The 24,594-nt window shown below is 44.4% G+C and overlaps 1 protein-coding gene across 2 annotated transcripts; it reads right to left on the bottom strand.

Moving 5' to 3' along the window:
- Window positions 1-637: 637 nt before the first annotated feature.
- On the bottom strand, window positions 638-24,594 carry LOC310687187 (protein mono-ADP-ribosyltransferase PARP12-like). Of its 2 annotated transcripts, none has more exons than XM_083462011.1 (12): window positions 24,015-24,594; window positions 21,976-22,111; window positions 15,770-16,037; window positions 13,910-14,011; window positions 11,626-11,749; window positions 10,432-10,609; window positions 9,566-9,686; window positions 7,374-7,470; window positions 6,357-6,438; window positions 5,161-5,291; window positions 3,007-3,158; window positions 638-2,684 (listed from the first exon to the last, which is right to left on the bottom strand). In XM_083462011.1, exons 1-12 carry the CDS (start codon window positions 24,371-24,373, stop codon window positions 2,425-2,427), a joined length of 2,010 nt encoding a protein of 669 aa, XP_083318137.1. In that variant the 5' UTR covers window positions 24,374-24,594; the 3' UTR covers window positions 638-2,424. The 2 variants fall into 2 exon arrangements, with proteins under 2 accessions (XP_083318137.1, XP_083318138.1); XM_083462012.1 differs by lacking the exon at window positions 24,015-24,594 and adding an exon at window positions 23,481-23,679.

The following is a 24,594-nucleotide window of genomic DNA, read 5'->3' on the forward strand; positions in this document are numbered from 1 at the left end:
AGAGGTAGCCCATCTTCATCACAACTCTCCCCAAACTTGCATGGATATCTTTTTATTGTAGCCCTACAGAGCACCTCTGACTGATGGGCAGTACTTTCTCCTACTGGAAACATCTTCCGTGGCCCCAATCCAACTCTAGCAGCATAAAGTTATATGTAACTAGTTGCACCAGAATGAACTTCCAAGTGAAAACAATGAAGTATGAATGGGTCACTGTACTCCCAACACCCACTAATCCAGAGACATCAACATGCCAAAAGCAGCTTCTGTATTTGGCTCTCTGGATTGGAACATGTATATCATTCTCCCTTTCTAGGCGGGCCCCTAGTTTCTCTTTCCAGTCCCCCAAAATAACATCTTTTCAAGAAAAGTTATTTACTGGATTGCCCATAAACTAATGGCTTCCATACTTTATCCTGGTTAATGCCAACCAACAACCACTCTTTTCTACTCCTCTTTCTTCAAATATTATTTGCTCTCTACAGCCCTATTTGCAACAATGTAATTCGCATCCTGTATGCAGCATATCAATTGATGCCAAATGAACATTAAGTGGTGTTGACCTGCTGTTGGGCAACTTACGGAACACAGAAACAGAGATCTTAAAAAGCAAAAACAGCACCACAAACTCAGGAGCTTTTCTAACTCCAGTCCTTTTAATTCACTTAAAAGCATTGCAAGAAAAGGATCAACCCAAATGATACCAGACAGTATCCATTCGAATCTCACTATATTGAAATGTTTTACAGCTATAGCTTAGAGAGCATGTCAACTAGAGTTTCAACAGTGTCTTGAGGAACTCAACGCAAGACCAGCAAAACACATTCACTGCTTAAAAACTGAGCCGTTTAAAAAACCAATCCCAGTATTAATCAGTTATTCAACCAATTAGGCCCCTCAATGGGCTTAAGTTAAATGATGCATCCAGCCAACTATATGCACCAAGCTATACCAGCTAAACTTCAAGAGTGGGTTGGGAAAGGGCAGGATTTCAGAGGTACAGCCAAGAGTTTGTAGTGATCTCCCGATTGTTCCTTAGCTTCCGCATGCCCAAACTATTGCAGCCAGATTAAAGCCACCTTTGTTGATATAGCACATGTATATATGCGATGGCGAGTTTCCGAAACTTTTCCAACACTGATTTCCCCAGGTTGCTTATGATGAAGGGTGTCATGCTGATAAACTAAGGGGGTACTGTTTCAGGAAAGGGAAATCCTAGTGAGTCCATTTTGTTATAGCATGGAGTTGGAAGGGTTATCTAGTCCAAAGCCCTGCAATGCAGGAATCTCAGCTAACGTACCCATGACAGATGGCCATCCAACCTCTGCTTAAAAGCCTCCAAGGAAGGAGAAACTACAACGTCCCAAGGGAGAAATGGAATCAACACTGCTAAAATAAAAGGGCAGAAAAGTCATAGGAGAGTAAGCTGAGGCATTTGGCTTGCTGGTGGAAAACAGCAGTCGTTGCCTAGAGTCATAAAGTACTACTGACCCAAGCCACACAAAATATTCCACTGTTGAGAATGAAAATAAATGACACTCACAAGCAGCACTGATGATATCAAGCTTCAAGGTGCATCCTGCAGGGAGCGGGGCAGGTAGAAATGGAGGCAGGGATCTCTGGATTGCGTAGCAAGTCATTATGCAACCATTTCAAGAGGTTTCACATAAGACCTGTTGCACTTCACTAACATCGGTAAAGGGACCCCTGACGGTTAGGTCCAGTTGCGGGTGACTCTGGGGTTGCGGCGCTCATCTTGCTGAGGGAGCCGGCGTTTGCCCGCAGACAGTTTTTCCAGGTCATGTGGCCAGCATGACTAAGCCGCTTCTGGCGAAACCAGAGCAGCGCATGGAAACGGCGTTTACCTTCCTACCGGAGTGGTACCTATTTATCTACTTGCACTGGCGTGCTTTTGAACTGCTAGGTTGGCAGGAGCTGGGACAGAGCAACAGGAGCTCACCCCATCGCGGGGATTTGAACCGCCGACCTTCTGATCGGCAAGCTCAAGAGGCTCAGTGGTTTAACCCACAGCGCCTCCCACGTCCCTCTCACTAACACAGTCTTAGTCAATTAAAGCTTGTATGATTAATCAATCAAATCTTATGCTCACAAATAAAAAAATAGCTGTGGTGAAGGAAGAATTGCTTTGAGACTATCTCAAAGAAGTTATTCCCTCCTGTGAAAGAGAAATTAGGTCTTTTCTAATGGGGTGCTTACCACCCACAGATGTGTCAGGAACTTATATTAAAACAATTATGGTTTGGTGTTTGTTTTTTTTAAAAAGGCTGCCCAAATTAACCAGGAAAGCTTTTAAAACATCTGTATCTCAATAAGTAAAACACCACAGTCCTAATATAAAATGTCTGCTGAAAGCAGCCCACAAGACAGATAAGCAACGTTATACGCTCCAAAGTAAAGCTCCTCCTAATTTCTGTATTCTATGAGGTATTCAGGATAGATCTGGTGCTTCTCAAAAATGACAAAGATGGATGGATTCTGGGTGCTATTCACACAACTATCATAGAAGACTGAGTTCTGGCTGTCTTTGGCAGGAGGGCGGAGGTAGGAAGACACACCATTCGTAAACTCCCCAACCAACACTCTGGCCAGAAACATGGTCTTGACAGAAGAATTGCTTTTGGTGTAGTTATCAGAATATGAAGCATCTCTTGCAAAGTAACTTCCTGTAAAGGGGAGAGGGAGTGGAAAGAGACAAAAAAGAAGCAGCGCAGAGTAAGGCTACTGACTATTAGTTCAAGGCGGTACAGCAGATGTAACATTAGCAAATCATCCAATAGAAGCTTTACTGTAAGGCCAAAAAGTAGAATGTTCTTCAAGTTTTCTCACATCAGCTGCCCAGCTAGGCTGCTCACTGTCCTGCCTCTAAGGCTGCAATCTAAAGCATACTTCCTTATAAGTCCCACCCTTCTTTGCAAACCACCCTTTCCCACCCTTAAATTATAAACAATCCACTTTTCCTTCTTAGTTTTAACAGAATGAAGTTACCTTTGCCATAGGCTGTGCCATGGACGCCGCAGATCCTCCAGTCAAAGTTCTGCTGGCAGATAGCATCAATGTGGTCATTTTTGGTCCCGTGAAATAACTGTCTTTCATCCACATCCTTTCCCCCATTTGCCTTCTTCATTTGTTCTTTCTGCCTACAAAGAAGCAAATATTTCAAAGTTCCCTAATGCAGAAACACCCAGGATCTGACAAGAGAGAGCACTGCTTTAGCATAAGCTTCATCCACCCAGGGCTCAAGATTTGCCAAAGCAGCCCTGCTCCAGATAGCATCAATGATGAATCTTTTCTGTAGTGCCCCCATCTGTTCAGAACTCCATCTTCTCAGTGAATGAAAACTTGCATTTTCTACTTTGTGTCTTCAGCAGTTAAGATTGAGAAAGGTATTTTGCTCTGATGTTTTGCTGTCTTGCTTTTTTGCCTACTGGCCCTTAGATTTTACACATTATTTATGATTATGATTATTTATTGCAAACCACTATGGAAGCCTTTGTGGATCCAAGCAGTCTATACATACAGTAAGGCTGCAACCCTGGTACCACTAACTTCATTCAACAGGAATAAGCCCCACAGAATTCAACAGGACTTACTTCTGAGTATGGATGGTTAGGACTGCACTGTAAATAAGCAAGTAAATCACACATTTCTTAAGTCATCGTCATATGTTTTGGTGCAAGAGGCTAAACATTCATAACTAATATAGGAGCTTTGTATAAGGGCTGCCTGTTCCCTTCCAACTGCTCAACCCAACCACACTAATGTGATTTTACACAATTCAACAGTGTTTTGAGCTCAGATCCAATATCTAAATGCATGCATGGCGCCTGTCAGAAGTTGCTTTCGAGTATCTTAAGATCACTTTCTTCCACCTCAAGTCTAAAGGGATGTGCTTGGATTAAGAAATAATCAAGAGAGCAACACTCCTGTATTCTGACATGGCGCCAGATAGCATTATAGATGTCGCCAATCAGCATATGTAGAAAACATAGTGGCCACTTATGAGAGGCACATATATATTCCTATAGCAATGTGAACACAGTTCCAAAACTGAGAAGCAGTCACTTGGAGCAGATTATCAAAACAGGTTTCATATACAGAGCAAACAAGACAAAACTCTGAGGAAAAGAAACAGCAACATAATTTACTACTTTCAGTTTTGCTTCCTGTTTCAACTAGGGCAAAAGAAACAGAACTGAAATCTACACACAAACAAGTCAGGGTCTTTGTGAAGCAAAAGCACAGGCACAAACATTGTACCGTGGTGGCGAAGCAGCCTCCCAACTTCCAAAATGGACCGTGGCCTAGTTCAAAGCTTCTGTGCAAAATCAACCACCTGGATACTTGCACACCTACAGTATCTCAGAGACCTCAGAGGGGGCTGGTTGGATATGTGCATGTTTTCCCCAAGGGGGAAACAAAAAGGAGGGAGGATAGATGGGGAAATGGCAAGGAAAAACGACTTGGAACTGCCCCCATCCCTGCCCTCCTCAACACCATGGTCCTGGATCTATCCCAAGCTTAGACGCTTGCAATAAATTTAGGCATGGCTGTCCTATCATCTTCTTACTTGGCCCAAACACCAAAATATCCCTGCATTGCAAGAGGTTGGACGAGGTGGCACTCATGGTCCCTTCCAACTCCACAGTTCTCTGATTCTATGAACACTGCCTGAGTACAGTGGTGCCCCGCAAGACGAATGCCTCGCAAGACGGAAAACTCACTAGACGAAAGAGTTTTCCGTTTTGGAGGTGCTTCGCAAAACAAATTTCCTATGGGCTTGCTTCGCAAGACGACAATGTCTTGCGAGTTCCTGCTGGTTTTTTTCCCTCCCCCCCTTTTTCTAAGCCGCTTATCAGCTGATCCGATCAGCAGATAAGCCGCTAAAAGCCGCTAATAGTGCTAATCCGTCAATGGGCTTGCTTCGCAAGATGAAAAAACCGCTAGACGAAGAGAATCACAGAACGGATTATTTTCATCTTGCGAGGCACCACTGTATTTAAACACTGAGGAACACAAGAGGACTTCAATCCAGCACTCAAGAATGTTTTCGGACCTCTGCTACGCAGCAGTAAATCTGGGCTTTGGAAAAGTAAAGAGCAACCCAGTTACGTAACACCAGAGCAATGAATTTGCACTTACCACCGATATACTTCCCACAGAGCCAAATTCTGGATTCTTTTGACGCTCGTAATCAATGCATTTGGCATCGTGCGCTGAAAATTAACCTGGACATTTCTGTACTCCTTGGAAGATGGGAGAAGGGTGATCAGCTGCAGGGCAAAAGGTACAAAGATGCTTCATGAAAACGGCAGCAAGAGCAGCCCATGCAGCAAAGGTAATTCCAAATGTGCATAAAGAAGATTTGGAGTAGCAGGCCAGAGGTGCAGGGCCCCTCAATAGTGATGGCGGGAGGAGAAGGAGAGATAGGTTTTTGACCAGACACTTAAAGGACAATATCTTGGGTCATCCTCATCTCTGGGGCAAAGTATAAGACTACTGATGCTGAAGCGTTCTTAAAATATGACCTGTTTTGTTATTCTTTAATCTTTATCTGTTGGTTCAGGAGTATAGAAGGTATCAGGCTTGAGAGATGTGCTCCTTGTAAACACAGTTGTTCAGCAACAGGATGTTACTAGATATGGAACACAGATATAAGCCCTGCTATCACACAGTGGGTTTTTAGCTACCTTTCTGAATGGCAAGGCACAGAGTTCTCATCTACACTCACCCTAATTCTTGGGTGCAGTGGCTTCCTGAATGGGAGAAGTCAGGGAACACTTATCAAGTCAGGGAACCCTTCAAAGACAGTATTGAATGCTGTATCCTCACACACCCCTCTTGCATCTTCACAAACCATTTGGCTAATGCATCTTGCATTTCTCCTGACTTTTGGGAGACTGGCAAAACATTTATATTCTTTGAAGGGGTACATAACTGCTAACATTGCTCCCCCAATGTTCCCATTTTACTGGTTTTGTTCTTGAATATTATTGGATAGGTTAGATATCACTTTATGGAAGCCATGAGGGATGAAAAGGAAAGCTACGAAGGAGGGAAATAGATAATAATGCACATCTCTCATCCTATCAACTTGCCAAAACACAAATTATGGTTCTGCAATAATCAGACTAAACTAATCTGAAAAGATGTGAGTAAAAGCGAATAGTTCTGGAGCGTAGAATCTGCCAAGGAGAGTGCTAAAGCTGCCCTTTCCCTTTGGCAGAAGCTAATCATCATCTTGCACATCTTGACATAATGTCAGTAGGGAAGATGTCATATTGTGTATTGAGGCATTACAGGGACAGCCTGACCCCACACACTTCAGAGTATCCTACCTTATATCCAAGTTCTGGCAAGGCTGACTGGTCCCAGTGAGCTGGAATGTGCGTGTCGTCTCCTGTTGACTGCTTGGCCCCACTTTGCGATGGGAATAGATCAAGCAATTAAGAATTAATGCTTACATATAATATTAAGCTGCTGGGGGAACACACACCTGCTGAAAATGTGGCTAAGTGAACACATTCAAGTTTTGAATATTGCCTTTAAAACCAAGTGTTAAGACACCAATTAAATTAAGGAGGAATTAAAGCTCCTGTACAGCAAAACACCCGTGCCAGAATCATAACCTCTCCGTCTAATCAGGTGGTTAAAACCCTGATCAGCAACTCGCGTTTCCTAGGAAGTTGGTTTGAAAAGCAAGTGATGAGAGCTGGGCCAGCCCTAAAGGCACATTCCTGCCATGGATATGAAGTTCTCCACACCTCTTTTCCTTCCAGAATCCTTTATTTATTTATGTTTATATCCCACCTTTCCTCAAAGGAGCTCAATGTAGCTTAGAGAGTTCCCCTCCTCATTTATGCTCACAGCAACCCTGTGAATTAGGGTAGGCTGAGAGTGAGTGACTGGCCCCAGGTCCCTCAGTGAGCATCATTGCTGTGTAGGGATTTGAACCCTAGTCTCGCAGATCCTAGCCCGACACTACACTGGCTCACATTAGAGGACAGGCTCTCCCAGGAGCCTCTAGTTGCAGACCTCTCGCTTAAAATAAAGGTCCACAACAGGAAGGGGGGAAAAACCTAGAAGACAAAATACTGAGATTGGTTGGTACTCTCAACTATTGCAAAAGGTGTTTTAGGATTTCCTTTATTCAAAGGGTCTGTCCCTGTGCACTTTGTTCTCTATTGTTGAACTCAAAACTATGGAACAGCCACAGTGGCCAGGCCTTATTACAGGTTGTGGCGACAATGGGAAAGGCAGACAGCAAGGATTAGATGCTTCCTTCTTTCCTGGAATCCTCACTGATGTCCTTTGTAGTGCATAATCTCTATACAGTACAGACTTTGGTCACCAACCTTTTCTTCTTCTTCTCTACTTCCTTTACAGACACAAACTTTGGTCGTCTTCGAACACTTCGTTCTGTCAGGTAACGCAGGTTTTTCTGTTTCATGGCTGGGGAGGAGGGGGAAGCCACAGAAATATTTAACAGTGCTTACACACAGAAAAACATTTATTCCATTTAAAAAGATATTCTGCTGCCAAAGTCATTTATACTCCCTCTTAAAAGAGATCTGAACACCACTGGTTCCGATTTATAACTTAAAACTGAGAAGAGCCAGAAAACCTCTAGAGAACATTCCTTCCTTCAAAATCTTTTAGAATATAATCTGCAGCAAACTTCATCGCTGGCTGATGAAGCAGACGTGAAACCAATTCATATGGGGCAAAATAGAAAGAAGGCCTATTTGGCTTCTGAAGCAGAGATTATCTACTCCTGATTTAGAAGATAGATCTCCATGCAAGGTCCATTCTATACCTGTATCACAGAAGCCATCTAAGCACCCAGAAATGACCACCGCCTTCTCATAAACAGAACAAAAAGCCCTCTGCTCAACAGGAGGAATTATTCTATCTTGGCTTAACAAAATATGAATTACTCTTCTGGCTATGCATGCAGCCCCTTCTCTCTTCTTTGAAATGAACCAAGGAACAACTGACTATAGTCCAAACCAGGAAACGATGGTTACCAACTTCAGAACAAGCAAGGATATCAAGCCATGGCTTGGAAGAAGTCCACCTGATTTTGTTTGCTCACCTAAGTAAAGGGCTGCATGCAGAGACACAAGGCTCATTCATACCTTGGTTTATTAGGCGGAAATATGTTCATCTGAATGTGGCCATTGTGTGACCTTAGTTCAATGGTAGAGCATATGCTTTGCATGCAGAAGGTTCCAGCAGCTACAGTAAAAAAAAGATACTAGATAGCATGGCTAGGAAGGACCTCTGCTATGGAGAGCTTTTTAAGTATACATTACCAGGCTAGTGGGATCAATGGTCTAGCTCAGTATATGGCAGCACCATGTAAGGGCCAGATCCTTATCTCCCCTACCTCCCATGGGCCAAATATGACAAGAGGCCACACACCTGTCCCTGTCAATCACATGATGTCACAATGACATCATGCAATGTTTCATGGGATTTGGGACTCACGAAGAGCCCTGTGCAGGGCTGATCAGCAGACTTTGAAGTCACCACCTATCAACTAATGGTTTCTTTATGGGTAGAGCTTCCCCCAGCAGCAGGGAAGAGAATTCTGTCAACATCAGGGTTTAAAAAAAGGGTTTGGAATGCACTTCAAAGCCTTCCAAAGAACTAGACATCTGCATGGATATGATGCATGACGTGGATCCAGCTGTGTCTCTACCTGCTGCACACCTGACATCACATTTGACAGGTGTGTAGGAGTGCAAATATCCAGTGTGGGGTCAGGTGGGATTACTATGAGGAATTATTAAATAGGCATCAAGCCATTGTGCCCACGATGAATGTGCTGTGTTGACTGGGTTTAATTCATTGACAATAATTTCTGATCAAATCCCACAACCCTCTGCATCTCTGGCCATTTTCTCTACTTCCCATTTCTCTTTCTTGACAAGTCACGTATGCAGCCCAGTTGCTTCCAGTTGCTTCGCCAGGCAGGCATCCTGGGCCATAAAGATAGTGGGCAGGTTTCTTTGATGTAGCTTTTCTGATATGTTAATCTTAGGGCCAGAAAACAGATCTCGCGTGAAGGTGATAATGATCGCTGTCTTCCTGGCCATCCTTCTTATCATGTATATTGCTTGTTTATCACCTCCGGGGTTGCCAAATGCACTCCTTTGTAGTTCTGTGTTGTTTACCTCAAAAGTATGCGTGCTTAATTAATTTTGGTAGTTTAACTTTGTCCCCACGTGGGGTTTGTTGAAATGCTCAGAAGAAATCTGATTGGTTCTTACGAACACTCTGTAAAAAGTTCTTTTGTGAATAAAACGACCTGGGCCAGGGGGTGGACAGAGACTATTATACGCACCCTTCCCAGAGTCTTGCTAGTTCAATCCTCTGTGTGTATTCTTATTAATCAGTTCAATCCTTCCTTTACTTTGAGAACGCCTCACAGGTGGGCAAAACTGGGAACCATGCCAAGCCAAATCTGGCCCACAAAGTGTTCCTTGCCCCTGTTCCAGCAGATTGTATTTAAGCACACCTCAGTTGATTCAATGAGACTTACCTTTGAAATCAAGCTCGTATTTGTGTTTTCCAGCTGAAAACGTGAGTGTTGGAGACGCTTCAGACTGATAGGTTTTTTCCAAGTCAAAGCAGGACACTGTGGCGGCAGAATGATCAACATCCTAGCAGCAGGGAAGAAATCACATCCCTTTTAAAAAATAGATAGCCAAGAACTTTCTTTGAGGAAACCTTACAATCTACAGGGGTCTAAAGCGTGAGATATATTGGACTGTACAAAAAAATATTCACCCTTTATAAGCAAGCATGCATGGGATGGATTTGCAACAACTGCTCAAAACGTTAGAGAGGCAAGGAATGACTAGAAAGCAAGACAGTGTTTCTCCATTAAGTGGAATAGATTTTCAAACTTCGGCAGAATCAGGTAGTCGAAAGGCACAAACTCCACTGAGAAACTAAAAAGATCTTCAATTAGCACCAAAAAGACTGCAAAGGCAGAACCAGGTAAGCCTCCTTGGGGAAAACATTCTGTAACAGTGGCAACACCAGCAAGAAGGCTCTTGGTTATTTTTGTTTTTTGTTTAGCACCGTTCCTGCTTTATTTGTTGCACTTTTTAAAGAAAATGCTTCCTATTTTGTTTTGGGAACAGCAATACTGAAGGACTGGGCAGAAATGTTCCAAATAAATAAATAAATCTGACCCACAGCTATGGTCTTAAACAGAGTTCTGATCTACTTCAAGGAAGACTACGCAGAAAAAATGTTCCAGCAGGTTGTGAAGCAAGACAATTACTAAGAGAGGGATGTCAACTAGATTTCAAGCTCGTCTATCTGCACCAGTTTACAATGCTCAAAAAGGGTCACCACAATATGACTTGCTTCAGCGCAGCATGATCCCATGTTACTTACTTCCTTTCCATATTCATTCCACACCCCATATTCATCCTTCCAATACCAGATCCAATCAGTTGTGAGAATATAGTGAGGCGCCATGGTCACAGAAGATGCAGTGGAGAGCCGTCTGATTTTGGCAGTGCCACAAGTCATACTGGAGAAAACGATGTCTGCAGCGCTGTTGTAGACAATTCTGTGCACAATTGGGTTTTGAGCGGGGGTTTAGAGTGCACTTGAAAGATTTACAAAGAACTAAATATTCTTTACTACTAATAATGTCGAGATCTGCTACTTTCTGCAAGCAAGCATGATTTTTTTTTAATCCACCCTTAACCAAGAGTAATTCCATTGTTAAAAGCATTTAAAGCAGTGACGCTGTACTGCAAATTCTCCCTTTTTCATGAAGAAGTTTCCAGGAGGCTGGTGTGCTTCTCCCCAAAACTCCCTGAAGCTTAGATTGTTTTTCACAGATGCACTGCCCCAGTTGGCTACTGCTGCAGCACTACTGCTTTTATTTCCTCCCCAGACTAGCTTTCTTCCTAACAATAGTGACTAGTCAATTTTGACTAGCTCCATGAAGTTCTGTAATGATGTTGCAGTGAAAATCCTGGGAACTGTAGTTTGTTAAGGGTGCTGGGAATTGCAGCTCTGTGCAGGTGAATATACAGTTCCTAGGATTCTTCGGGTGAAGGCATGTGCTTCAGATGTGTGTTGAACGTGTTTTAAATGTACGGTGTGGATCTGCCCTCACTTTCAGTGGGATATTATTCACAGTTAAAGTCAGATCATATCCCAAGTCTTAAAAATGCATGCAGGTGCCACAACTGCAAATCCCATTCTGCCATCTTGAGACCTAGAACCCTCCCTTTCAACATCAAGATGAAAAAAACAAAACTTCCATGAATCTAAGATGACTTCTAAGACTGCACAAATATGCCTTTAAAAGAGCCCAAACACACACACACACAATGCATTTTGGTTCTTTTCCCCACATGAAGCCTAAGCCAATTTCAAATGTTTCCCCACCAGCTTAAATCAAGGCTCTGTGCACTACAAAAGCAGTTAAGCCATTAAAAAGACAAAATACAACATTCAAGTAGTAATCCACCAGCAGAGTTAATTACTAAATAAAATATAAACAAACAGCAAAGAGACCTGTACCACTAAAATTCAGAGCCAAACAAGAACGTGTTATTAATGTATCTATACCTGTCAATAACTGGGTCACAGTAGGCCTGTTCAATTTTCTCCATATCCTTCAGATCTTTCCACTGGGTCCCATTAAGTATTTGCCATCTGTATGGCAAATGGAAGTGATCTCGAATACACTTATCTAGACAAATAAAACCAAGTTGTGTTAGAACCCTTGGGCATCTACCCATGGGCTTTACAGAAGAAACACTGAGGGGCTGGTGCTAAATATACAGGATGTGAAGCGAACGACAAATGCTTGCAGGGAGAAAGCTGGGAGAAGGCGTTCAGAATTTTCCATTTAACCAGTTGTCTCCATCCAGTTGAGGAGAGGGAAGCCTGGAAATCCATGGCTCACTTAGGATTGATTTATCTACATTCATACTAAACATGCAAATACAACCAAGACATTTATCATTTGAAGTTACTACGTTCATATGGTGTACTCAAGCACTCAAGGTGGTCTGCAGTTTAAAATAATGGATTGCAAACCAAGAGACATGACACAAAAGGAAAAAAAGAACCGCAAGGGAAGAGGAAGGTAAACACCTATCATCTGGACCTTGTTCATGGCATGGAATGTAGGACAGCACACCCAAAACTGGCCTACAGGTTATATTATGCACAGGTAAAAGCATTTGGATTTTAGGACTAATAGGAACATGCCATCTCCAGATGGACCAAGGGGGAGGGGAGGACAGGTTTATACTCCCCCATTGCTACACATGAGCCAGATCAGGCTGAAGATATTGTCTAAACCAGTTACATAACAACTGGAGCAGTTCTGGGAGAGGGTCTTGCTGGCTCACCTTCCAAAGCAGCCAGGTGGGTGCAATGGTTGCTGATGGCATGATAGTCCAGATGTAGCCCTGCCAGTATAAAGGTATTAATACTTCCCTGTCTCTATTAGAATTGATTCTACTGATGCCTGCTGACAATTCAGCCAGCCTACTTTGCAGTGAGTCATATGGGCAGCTTAGTCACCTTGCAGTTAATCTAACAGCCAGCCATTTACAATATGGTGCTGAAGTGCAGAAACTTAATGCTACTGTAGGAGCAACAGAAGAGCTGCACATTTTTATTTAAAGTTGGTTTGAGAGAGGGAATTTTTTTTGAAACTTTTGTTTTTGTTTTTAAACAAATAAAAATACAAGAACCATTAAACATCCAGTAGTACATCTAATGACCTCTAAGCCAGTGTTTCCCAAACTTGGGTCTCCAGCTGTTTTTTTGGACTATAGTTCCCAGCATCCCTAGCTAGCAGGACCAGTTGCAAGGATGATGGGAATTGTAGTCCAAAAACACAGCTGGAGACCCAAGTTTGGGAAACGCTGCTCTAGACATAAACTTACACATTCAACATTAAACATTTTACTTATCGTAACCTCTCTACTGAGAATACTGAGCAGTTGGTATAACAAGGTCTTAATTTGGGCCATTAACATGGGGGGGTGTTAAGCCCCAAAAGTAAACTAATAAGTTTAGTAAACACTTAATAAATCAACACGGTAGAAAACAGAATAGCAAGGATGCTTAAATATTTGCAAATAATACTTTCCCATCACAAATGGATGGGAGACCTCTTCCACCAAGCTGGTCAGATCTTTGTCTCCCGTCACTCTGTGGGTCAACAATGACATGTGAGTGGGGCCACCCATACGTCAATCATCTGACACTGGCAAAGCAGCATCCAGCAATACTGTACTCTCATTCAGTATTCATTCATCTTGCCATATGCCAGGGCCTGTTTCACAGGCAATGTGCTAGCAAACCAGCACCCAGCAGGACTGAGACTTGCCTTCCCAGCCAGTATCTGATGTCACACATTGACATCAGATGATTTAAACGCTGGCAGGGTTGGAGGAGAAATGGCCTCATGGGCCAAACTGGACTCCCCTGGTGGGCCAATATTGGCTTGTGGGCCAGAGATTCCCTACCCCGGCAAAAGGGGAATCTTTATTGCATACAGTCCATGTTGGGTCATTTAAGAGACACCACTCAATTCATATGCTCAAGCGCAGAATAAAGTAAAGGGATCTTCTTCAAAGTACATCTGTGGCAGGCAGGGGCAAGTAAAAGAGAGAGGCTAGCAAACTAGCCGACATTATTTTTCAAGTGGCTCAAGGCGAAATAAATAATAAAGCTTAAATCATAATTTCTTAGGGAATGATGGCAATAGGTCATTTTTGCAAAGTTTGAAAGTGCATAAAAACAAGGGGGGACGGGGGACGGACAGTGATACATACACACACATGCAAAAGAAAAGCTTGATAGAACCCACCACAGGTTTTATTACACTTACCTTGAAAGCTACAACTTTTCCTAATGTGGTATAAGCATATAAAATCTGAATCTTCGCTGCTGTTTGTGGTTGAGGGTATCTGACCGCTGCTCAATTTTCTTTCTGAGAAAGCAGGAAAACACAGACTCTAGCTCAGTGTTTCACAACCTGCGGACTGCACCCGGTAATTGGACTGCAAAGCCCGTGCAAGTGGGTTGTAGGCTTTACAAGTAAACCCAAAATTATTGCATGTAATCTTCAACTGGTATGATGAATACTTCTTCCAACATTTTGTTTTGTTTGCATGTTCTTAGTATCATGACATATCTTTAGGCGCCAGGTGAAAACATTTCTGTATAACCTTTGACTGATGAACACTGTATGGCTTTTTTAATCTGTTTGTGGGAAGGGGGTTATTGGTTTGTTTTTATTTTATTATGTATTTTGGGTTATCTTTTTGTATTTTTATGTCGTGACCCACCCTGAGATTTTCAGATGAAGAGCGGTATATAAATTTAGTAAATAAACGTCTTGACTGCTCTGGGTTCCTGAGTACTTCGAGATCTGAAAACCCAGTTAAGAGCTGTCTTCCTCAAGTCAGTGCTTGAATAATAGTCATGCCAACTAGACATTTTAATTGAGGCAGTTGTTCATATTGTGCACAACCATTGCAACTTAAACAATGCATTCAATTCTGTAGATGGCAGGTTTGTATTGATAATTTCCACTATTGGCCAATCAGTTGATGTTATACATCTTATTATGTCCTTGTCCTTTAACGTATTTAGGACAAACCAGAAGAGACTAGAATGTTTGCTCTGTGAGCATCAAAGCAAAATCTCTGCACACATCATGGAAGCCCAATTAATTAATGCAAGCCTACTCCTGAGGAGTTAAAAATATTTTTTTTTGCTACAGAACAAGTACACAGGTCTTTGTACAAAGGGCAAGATCCCCATGTAACATTACGTAAATGTGAGGCATACCGGGTTTCTACTTTTGAGCTCTGTAAATCCTAAAGGACTCAACAGCAAGTCTGACCAATCTGCATTCTTGTAACATCTGTTTCCAATTACTAATAATTAGTCACAGGAGGTAGCAGGTTCACAGCTATTACAAATTATGTTTCATGAAAGTAGTGGTTATGCTGTTCTAGCCCTGGGAAGAGTGGGAGAATGTAATGGGTGAAATTTCCTATCTGCGTCCTTTATAAGGGTATTTCTTGTATATTTTGAAAAAGTGTATGATATATAACATTAGGTCATGTTCACAATGAAGAACTCATTGTGAAAGCAGCTGCTCTGGTTAATGAGCTTTTATCAGTCAGAGGTGTATTTAAAGAAACTGGCTATAGCCCACAAAGAAGTTTTGTTGTTAAAACTCTTTCCAAGGACTCTAGATTACTTTGATGTGAAAAAGGCCAATTAGCTGAAACAGACCAGTGTTCTGTCTCCAACTATTATGCCATATTTATTTTACTCATTTAATGTTTATTCTTCCTGTACAACTCAGCTTCCTATGTTCACAATTCCAAACTGCTGGCCAACTTAATAATTGGTCACATGGCCCCACTATTTTATCTGAAAGGTTCTCTTCTCCTTTCTTAGAAGGCAAGCCAAGATAGCTCTTAAAACTCGCAGTGCAGGAGCTACAGACCCTGCCTCCCCATCTCCTTCACTGGGCAAAAGATTATCAATATATTTACAGTATTGCTATATTGATCTGGCTGGGGAAACCCTGTCAGATGGGCAGGGTATAAATAATACTATTATAATTATAATTATTAACCTTCTGTTCCTGACGTTCACAGTGAGTAGCAGCTACTGTACTAGCAATATTGGGGATTTCTATAGTGTTATAAAAGAGAATGAAGCACTCTACCTCTGCTAGTTGATGCTGTTGAGCTATTTTTGATGTCATATGCATTCCTGTAGATCAAGGGAATTTTGGTGATTGTGGTGTGGCTCATTCCTCGCTTCTCCAGCTTCTCGTAACACTCCGAGTTAGCAATGTCATGTGAGCGCTTGCAGGTACTCCCAAACCTGCACTCTCCTTGGAGGTAGTACTGACAAATGTGGAGTTTGACACAGATCTTCTTAAAGGTGCAAGATCCATAGGGCCCGCCCCCTTTGTTATAGTATGGACATATCTAACAACAAAAAGGAGGAGAAGAAGAAAAAAAGCAAGACACATAAATTCATTTAAAGCAAATAGACTAGCGTAAGATGTAAACACAGGAGTAGCAATGCCTAAATGTTTTCAAGGAGCAAGAGCAACGCGAATGTGGCCCTGTAACAAAATCAGAGCTCCATTCTATTCATATCTGTTTTCTGTCTTGTCACAGCACTCACTGAACATGCTCAGTCCTTATTGGCCTGATTCGGAGTGTCTCCTCCCTTTCCTGTCTCTTCATTCTATACTTCCTCCCACCTGGCTGTCAGTCTCCACATCCCAACTTAGTCAGCCAACATTCCATGCCAATGAGTTATAATGGGCTCTCTGCCCCCCGCCCAAAGGTTTTTTGCATAACTGGAAACCTTGGGGATAACCTCGTCTGCTCATACCTTTTTCTTGTGCATGGGTGGTGCTGTTTTGGCTACATGAGCTCAAGCGTTAGAAGCTATGACTTAGTATAAGGAATGACGAATTCTCAAAATCTGTGGAGAAAAGCTTTTGAGCAATAAGTAACTTGGCTTTCTTGGACTCATCCTTTCTGTGTCTAGAATCAGCAGTCATGGGGGCTGCCATGTGTGTCATTACCAACCTATCGTACAGGCCCAGTATGTTAAGAATTACAAATCTAGTTGCCAACATGGTGACTTTTCAGTTGTGGCTTTTAGTTGTGTCAGTATTACTCAGCCCAGTGTTCCAAAATTCCCCCAGGTGCCACGTGGAGATCTCTGGACGCCAGATTGGCAATGGACATCTCCGCCTGGCTGGCCTCTCCAGCTTTCTTACGCAGGTAAGCTTATTTATTGCATTTACCGGCGTATAAGACAACTGGGCGTATAAGACGACCCCCCAACTTTTCTAGTTAAAATATAGAGTTTGAGATATACTCGCCATATAAGACTACCCCTCTTCCAACGCACACTAAATAAAAAATTAAAAAACCAGTCTCCAGTCTGGCTTGGAAATCCGCTCCACTTCCCAGTGGCCGGGGGCTTCTGGTGCCAATTTTCAAGCGTATTTCCGCTTCATCTAGAGAGCTTGGTGTCCTCTGATTTAATTTGCTGTTGTTTTATCCTTTGGTGGGGAGTTGCTGCAGGAGATGCTGCTGTAGCCGGCGTATAAGACAACCCCCGCTTTTTGTTAAGATTTTCCTGGGTTAAAAAGTAGTCTTATACGCCAGAAAATGCAGTATTTTCCACTTTTTTCTCCAGGGAGCAGCATGGTTCACCCCTCTCCTCAGTTAATCCCTACAACAACCCTGTGAGATAGATTAAGAGGCTGTGACTGGCCCAAAGTCACCCAGTGAGCCTCATGACGGAGTGGGGATTTCAACCCTGATCTCCCAGGTCCTAGTCTGACACTCTAACCCAGGGGTAGGCAAACTAAAGCCCGTGGACGGTCTGGGAATCAGCGTATTTTTACATGAGCAGAATGTGTGCTTTTATTTAAAATGCATCTCTGGGTTATTTGTGGGGCATAGGAATTTGTCCATTTCCCCCCAAAAATATAGTCGGGCCACCACATGGTCTGAGGGACGGTGGACCCGCTCACGGCTGCAAAAGGTTGCTGACCCATGCTCTGACCATTACACCACACTGGCTTCCTAGGGGACATCTGCTATGGGGCAGCTCTATAAATTAAGTAGGTATATAGATATGGGGAAGGCAAAATGTCACTTAGAGAAGGATCTGAAATATCTTCATTGAAGCTTGAATTTTTTTATTCTGGATTGTTTTATTTGATGTTTTAGTGTGTTGAATACTGCTTTGATAATAAATAACGAATTTCATGGTAAAAAAGGGTGCCTAGACATTCCATTGCAACGACCATAACCTAGGTTTAAGCTGCCATTTGGCAATTAGCTTATATATCTGTTTCAAACACTGCCTATGCCCTAAGAGGAAGCAAGCTGCAGAGTTTTATCCCTTGCTGCCAGGCAAAATTAGATAACTTTCATTACTAACTCACTTGAATAAACAGTAATATTCAAACACAACAGATGTTCTGTAACAGAATACTTGTTACTAGAAATGTGAAGTCTTGGAAAGGGTGGATTAAATTTTTCTCCAACCCAGGTTTTTTTTGGGGGGTGGGGATGGAGGCTTCACATCTCTATTACCAAGGCTTTTTTTTCCAGCCAGAACTCAGTTGTGACACCTCTCAGGTGGGCACCATTGCCATTCTAAGAGAACAGGGGAGGTGTTCATGGTGAGTTCCACCACCACTTTTTCTAGAAAAATAGCACTGTATTACTAAAATGAAACAAGGGCCCTCTGGCTTAACCCCCCAAGATGATTTTTCCTCTACTTTTGAGCAAATGTGAAGCAGAGATGACATGCCACAGGTGCCAATCTTTGCCTTCCATTCCAACTTACTTATTTTATTTCCCCATCAGAACAATGACAACACACCTGAAAACACTGCAGTTTGCACCAAAACTTTAGAATCTACACCCACAATACAGTGGTACCCCGCAAGACGAACTCCTCGCAAGACGGAAAACCCGCTAGACGAAAGGGTTTTCCGTTTTGGAGGTGCTTCGCAAAACAAATTTCCCTATGCGCTTGCTTCGCAAGACGAAAGCCCATAGGGAAATCAACGGGGACCTCTTTTAAATGCTAGCGGTGGGGAGCAAAGCCTTTCCCCCCCAGCCTTCAGAAGAGGTCCTGGAAGGTTGGCGGGGCCGAAAGGCTTTGCTCCCCAGCGCCAGCATTTTAAAAGCAGTCCGGGATAGCAGGGAAGCGCTTCCCGCTATCCCGGACGGCTTTTGAAGGCAGGAGAGGCAGGCGGGCAGGTCTCCGCCAGCAGCGGCAGCGCTGCCGCTGCTGGCGGAGCGCTCCGCGAAGCCTGGGCGCGCTAATGTCAGCGCGTGCAGGCTTCGGCAGGCGGGCAAGTCTCCGCCAGCAGCGGCAGCGCTCCGCGAAGCCTGGGCGCGCTAATGTTAGCGCGCGCAGGCTTCGGCAGGCGGGCAAGTCTCGGCCAGCAGCGGCAGCGTTGCCGCTGCTGGCGGAGCGCTCCGCGAAGCCTGGGCGCGCTAATGTTAGCGCGCGCAGGCTTCGGCAGGCGGGCAAGTCTCCGCCAGCAGCGGCAGCGCTGCCGCTGCTGGCGGAGCGCTCCGCGAAGCCTGGGAGCGCTAATGTCAGCGCGCGCAGGCTTCGGCAGGCGGGCAAGTCTCGGCCAGCAGCGGCAGCGTTGCCGCTGCTGGCGGAGCGCTCCGCAAAGCCTGGGCGCGCTAATGTTAGCGCGCGCAGGCTTCGGCAGGCGGGCAAGTCTCCGCCAGCAGCGGCAGCGCTGCCGCTGCTGGCGGAGCGCTCCGCGAAGCCTGGGAGCGCTAATGTCAGCGCGCGCAGGCTTCGGCAGGCGGGCAAGTCTCGGCCAGCAGCGGCAGCGTTGCCGCTGCTGGCGGAGCGCTCCGCGAAGCCTGGGCGCGCTAATGTTAGCGCGCGCAGGCTTCGGCAGGTGGGCAAGTCTCCGCCAGCAGCGGCAGCGCTGCCGCTGCTGCCGGACCACTCCGCGAAGCCTGGGCGCGCTAATGTTAGCGCGTGCAGGCTTCGGCAGGCGGGCAAGTCTCGGCCAGCAGCGGCAGCGTTGCCGCTGCTGGCGGAGCGCTCCGCGAAGCCTGGGCACGCTAATGTTAGCGCGCGCAGGCTTCGGCAGGCGGGCAAGTCTCCGCCAAGCCTGGGCGCACTAATGTCAGCGCGCGCAGGCTTCGGCAGGCGGGCAGAGGTCCGCGAAGCCTTGGCCGGACAGCTTTTGAAGGCAGGCGGGGGGAGCAAAGACTTTGTCCCCCCTGCCTGCCTTCACAGGGGCTTTTAAATCGCCCCGGACAGCGGAGAAGCCCTCCGCTGTCCCGGGGTTTTTTAAAATGCTGGGGGTGGGAAGAAAAGCCCTTGTCCCCCCCCCCAGCCTTCAGAAGAGGTCAGGGGACACACTGTCCCCGGACCTGGTCTGAAGTCGGTTTCCCTAGGAACGCATTAATTGATTTTCAATGCATTCCTATGGGAAACCGTGCATCGCAAGACGAAAAACTCGCAAGAAGAAGAAACTTGCGGAACGAATTAATTTCGTCTTGCGAGGCACCACTGTACATAAAATCATTAAAACACATGGAAGTAATTGGATTACAAGAGCAGCATATTTTAGCCAGCACCCTGTCTTGGACTAAATAGCCAGTGAGATTTCAAGAAAGTTCCCAAGGCAAGATGGCAACTGACATCAGCTCCAGGTACACACTCCCTCCAATCATGGCCATTTCATTCCCAGCTATTGCTGCTAAGAAGTAAGCACTTGTAGACCCATTTCCTCCAAACATTCATGGCAAAGCCCATCATAGCATCCTGTGGCAATTAATACATCTTATATAGAGTCTGACCATTGGTCCTTCTCACGAAGTACTGCCTAGCAACTCTCCAGGATTTCAGACAGGAAACATTCCCACACCTACCTGAAGCTGCTGGGAATCAAACATGGGACCTTCTGTATAAAATGCTGGTGCTCTACTACTGAGCAACAGCTGTTCCCCAACCATCGTTTCATTATCAAACACACAACACGTCCAATGACTCTTAACTACTTCTCAATTTGAGAAATCCAGCTACACCGAGGCCCTTGAGCCATAAACTTATTTATTATTTATTTTCCACTCATAATTTCAATATGGTTTTTCAAGGCAACCCAGCATTCGCCTTTACTACTGGTGCTTGAACTCAAGGTATTATAATCTTAAATCTGCCTTAATTTTTCATCTTCTTGTACATTTCCTTGACTTGCTGTTGGGCAGAAATGTATAGAAAGAAAATAAACAAACCGCTTAAAAATGAACAAAAGAGAACCAGCCATAATAGCAGAGATCAACTAAATTCAATTTAAGGCCACTGAATGCCCTAATGAAAAATGTTTTCAACTAGCATAGAGCGAGCCTGCTGGATCAAGCCTGTGTCCCATCTAAGCCAGTATCCTGTTCTCACAGTGGTCAACCGGATGCCACTGAAGTGCCAAACAGGTGCAAGGAAGCAATTGTGAAGACTTCTCCACTGTATTCCACCACTCTGAAGTGGAGAACATCTCCAGAACATCAGAAATATCATAAGCTGCAGAACTAACTTAAGTAACAACAAACCTTGTAAACAGCCAATTGCCTATAAAGACAATCAGGCAGTGAAGATTTACCAAACATGCTCCTTCCATTTGGAACCAAATATAACCAACAAAGAGGCATGCATTTGCACTAGTAATTTCTGAAGGACTTACAGTGGTACCTCAGGTTACAAACGCTTCAGGTTACAGACTCCGCTAACCCAGAAATAGTACCTCAGGTTAAGAACTTTGCTTCAGGATGAGAACAGAAATCGTGCAGCAGCGGCGCAGCGGCAAGCCCCATTAGCTAAAGTGGTGCTTCAGGTTAAGAACAGTTTCAGGTTAAGAACGGACCTCCAGAACGAATTAAGTACTTAAGCCAAGGTACCACTGTACTTGCAAGGCTGTAGTAACACAAATACCTGACATATCCTTTTCAAGAATGTGGGGGATGCATACACATACAAATCATTAAAGAGGGGTTTCATCGCATTCTTGCAATGCTTTAGGCAGGGCATATTGTAACCTTTTCCTTATCTCTCTTAAGCCAAGCAAAAAGCACATTCCTTGCACCAGGAAAGAAACACATTGAGCTCAACTCACAACATGCTGGTTGGTTTTGCTCACACATTATAATGGCTATCTCAAGTTTACAATAGCTGCTAGAACACCGCAGCTACATGGTTTAATCACTTTCATTTAAAATAAATTAACGGAAGTACAAGCTGGAGTTCTCTAATCAAGTTTCTGAAGGGTCCAAAGGTCCAGATATCTGGTATGCTCACTGGTTGTTTAGAGATTCATTAAAAGTCTCATCATTCATGAGTGAAAGTCCTCACCTCAGGTAAGAGTGAAGAATCATTCTGAAGCAGAAGCTGACACAATTCATCATCCTTTAAGCTTTCGAGCCCATGCTCTTTTAGGACAGGGAGGTTATGGGGTGAATGAAAGTCATGGATGAACTTGCATGGCTTCCTGTAAATTTCGAAAACATTAAACATGCTTGTAATTGCATTCTGCTTTTACCATCAAAGATGAACTGAAGCTGCATGTTGTTCATAGCCAAAGGTAATCATGCAGCCCAATTCTATGCAGGTTTACTTGGAATAAATATCAAAGTGTTTATTGGGGCTTACTCCCAGGTAAATACATATAGGACTACAGTTCCAGCAATCTTTGTCTAACAGCATTCTGGATAATATTTTTTTAAAAAAATTATATACAGCTTAATTGCTGAAACCTCTAAATGGGTTTCCACAGAACATAAAATATACATCAAAATTTTAAAAGTTGTAAGTTAAAAACAGGTTGAAGGTAAAACTATGGGTTCTGTTTTTTAAAGCCCAATTTATCAAGTTTCATCATCTTGAATTACCCTAAATTCGAGAGATGCCTGAAAAAGGAGAAGTGCATGATTAGGACAGGACAAATGAATGGAGAAAGCAATCAGTGTCACATGAGTTCAAGCAAAATGAAGTGGACAGTCTCACAAAGGCTTATATAATTTTAAAAGGTTATTTTTTTTAAAGACATTGTAAGGCTGTTGTTTTTGCTGCAACAGACTAACATGGAAAATGAGTTCACATTATGTTTTAAGATCTCCTGAGCAAGGAGGTAAAAACATAGCAAAAAAGAAAGATAGATGGTGGTAGTTTTAGCAGCCACAAACAACTCATGAACTCCAAAGTTGCAATTTCCTTTACAGCACTATGTATTAGTACTTGTATACAGCTTAGGTCCAAACTATCTGAAGGACTGCATTCCCTTATAGGAACCTGCTAGGGTTTTGAGTTTTTTTCCCTACGTTTTCAGTAGTTCTTATTTTTATCTATCAGTTGCCTTGAGTCCCGTCTAGAGAAAAAGACATTAATAATAGTATGCAAACATGATGTACTGTAAAACTAATGGCAGCAATAATCACAAACTGTCCTTTGACTGGTCGTTTAAGTCTTTGGGAATTGGGCATAACAAAAGCAAGCTAAATACTTCCATTTAAAAATTAAATTAAAATGACAGAGACACCTTACCAAAGACCACCAAATTTAATTTTTATAGTGAAAAACCTGAATGACTTGCATACTGGCAAAAAGAAGAAGAAAGCCATCCTCTTTCAAAAGTTTGCTTTTGGTAAAAATATGTTCACATATGGGTTGCCATATGTCCTCTTTTTACAGGACACGCGCTCCTTTTCATGGTGTTCCATAGTAAAAAATAAACGTCGGCAAATGTGTCCTCTTTTTGTCTCTTCAAAATTATGCAACCCTCTACAGAAGGTAAACTCAACTTATTTCCATTGCACATACTAACAGAATGCAAAAAAGGGAACGTTTAAAACCGTACGTACTTCCTTACACGTCCACATACACTAGAGACTGGGACTTCGAACAATGGTAGCAAGAGAAGCTCCGCCCCACACTTAAAAGTCGGGGAAGATGGACGGAGGAGTCTCGCCCCCCACAGATCAAACATTCACTCTTGAACAACAACTCGGGGCTGCCCGGCACTTCCCTCGCCCCGCCCCAATCCGGCTACACGGCTCGGGATCTACAAACCGGTTCAGCTTCCCCCGTCCACGCACCGCAATTCTCTTGCAGTCCCGACCCTGGGTGCAAAAGTTTACCCGGAAGCAAGTCCGAACAAAGCTCATTCAATAGCAGCCCTAGTTTTTGCGGGAGTGGGGTCGCTGCCCCGCTTGCACGACCCCCTTCCTCAATAGCAACCCTCCGCTCCCCACCCACGGCAATCCTAGACGACGCTCCCTATGGAGTAAAAAAACAAACACCCCATTAACTCGAGGGGTGCGTCTTGCTTCCGAACAAACACGCCGGCGATGAAGCATTTTTTGGGGGGGTTTAAAGGGGGTCTCCGCCGGCCTTACCTGCCGTCCAGGTTACGGCACCCGCCGCCCACGAAGTAGCGGCAGACGTGCAGCCGCCGGCAGTCGCCCTGGCACTTCCCGCTGCCGTGCTCCGGGCACAGCCGCGCCCCGGTGGTGGCCACCACGACCTGGGCATCTCCATCTTCTTCTCCTCCTCCTCCTCCTCCGGCCGCCGAGGGGGCCTCCTCCCGGGTCACCACCGTGAACTTGCGCGCGTCCTGGAACAGCGGGCCCAGGAGCTCCGCGCTCACGCCGAGGGCCACGCGCCGGCACAGCTCGTCCTGGCGCAGGCAGCCCCCCGACGTGCACAGCTCCCGCAGGGCCAGGGAGGCCAGCCTCTGCGAAGTGTAGCGGTCCATGCTGGCTGAGGGTCAGCTTTTGCAGAAGGCCGGCGCTCCGGCCGAAGCTGCTGCTCCTCCTCCTCCTCCGCTACTACTAGGAGGAGACCCGCCCGATTCCCGCCTTCGCTAGGAGACGACGACCACCGTCCCTTTCCCCACCTCTCCACTTCCGCCCCTGCCTCCCGTGATCTCTCCCCGGCCTGAGGGAGAAACGAAACCGAAAGCCACGAGTTGCTAGG

This window comes from Podarcis liolepis (genome assembly GCF_965112155.1).
Source record: "Podarcis liolepis genome assembly, chromosome: 10".
Lineage (NCBI taxonomy): Eukaryota > Metazoa > Chordata > Lepidosauria > Squamata > Lacertidae > Podarcis > Podarcis liolepis.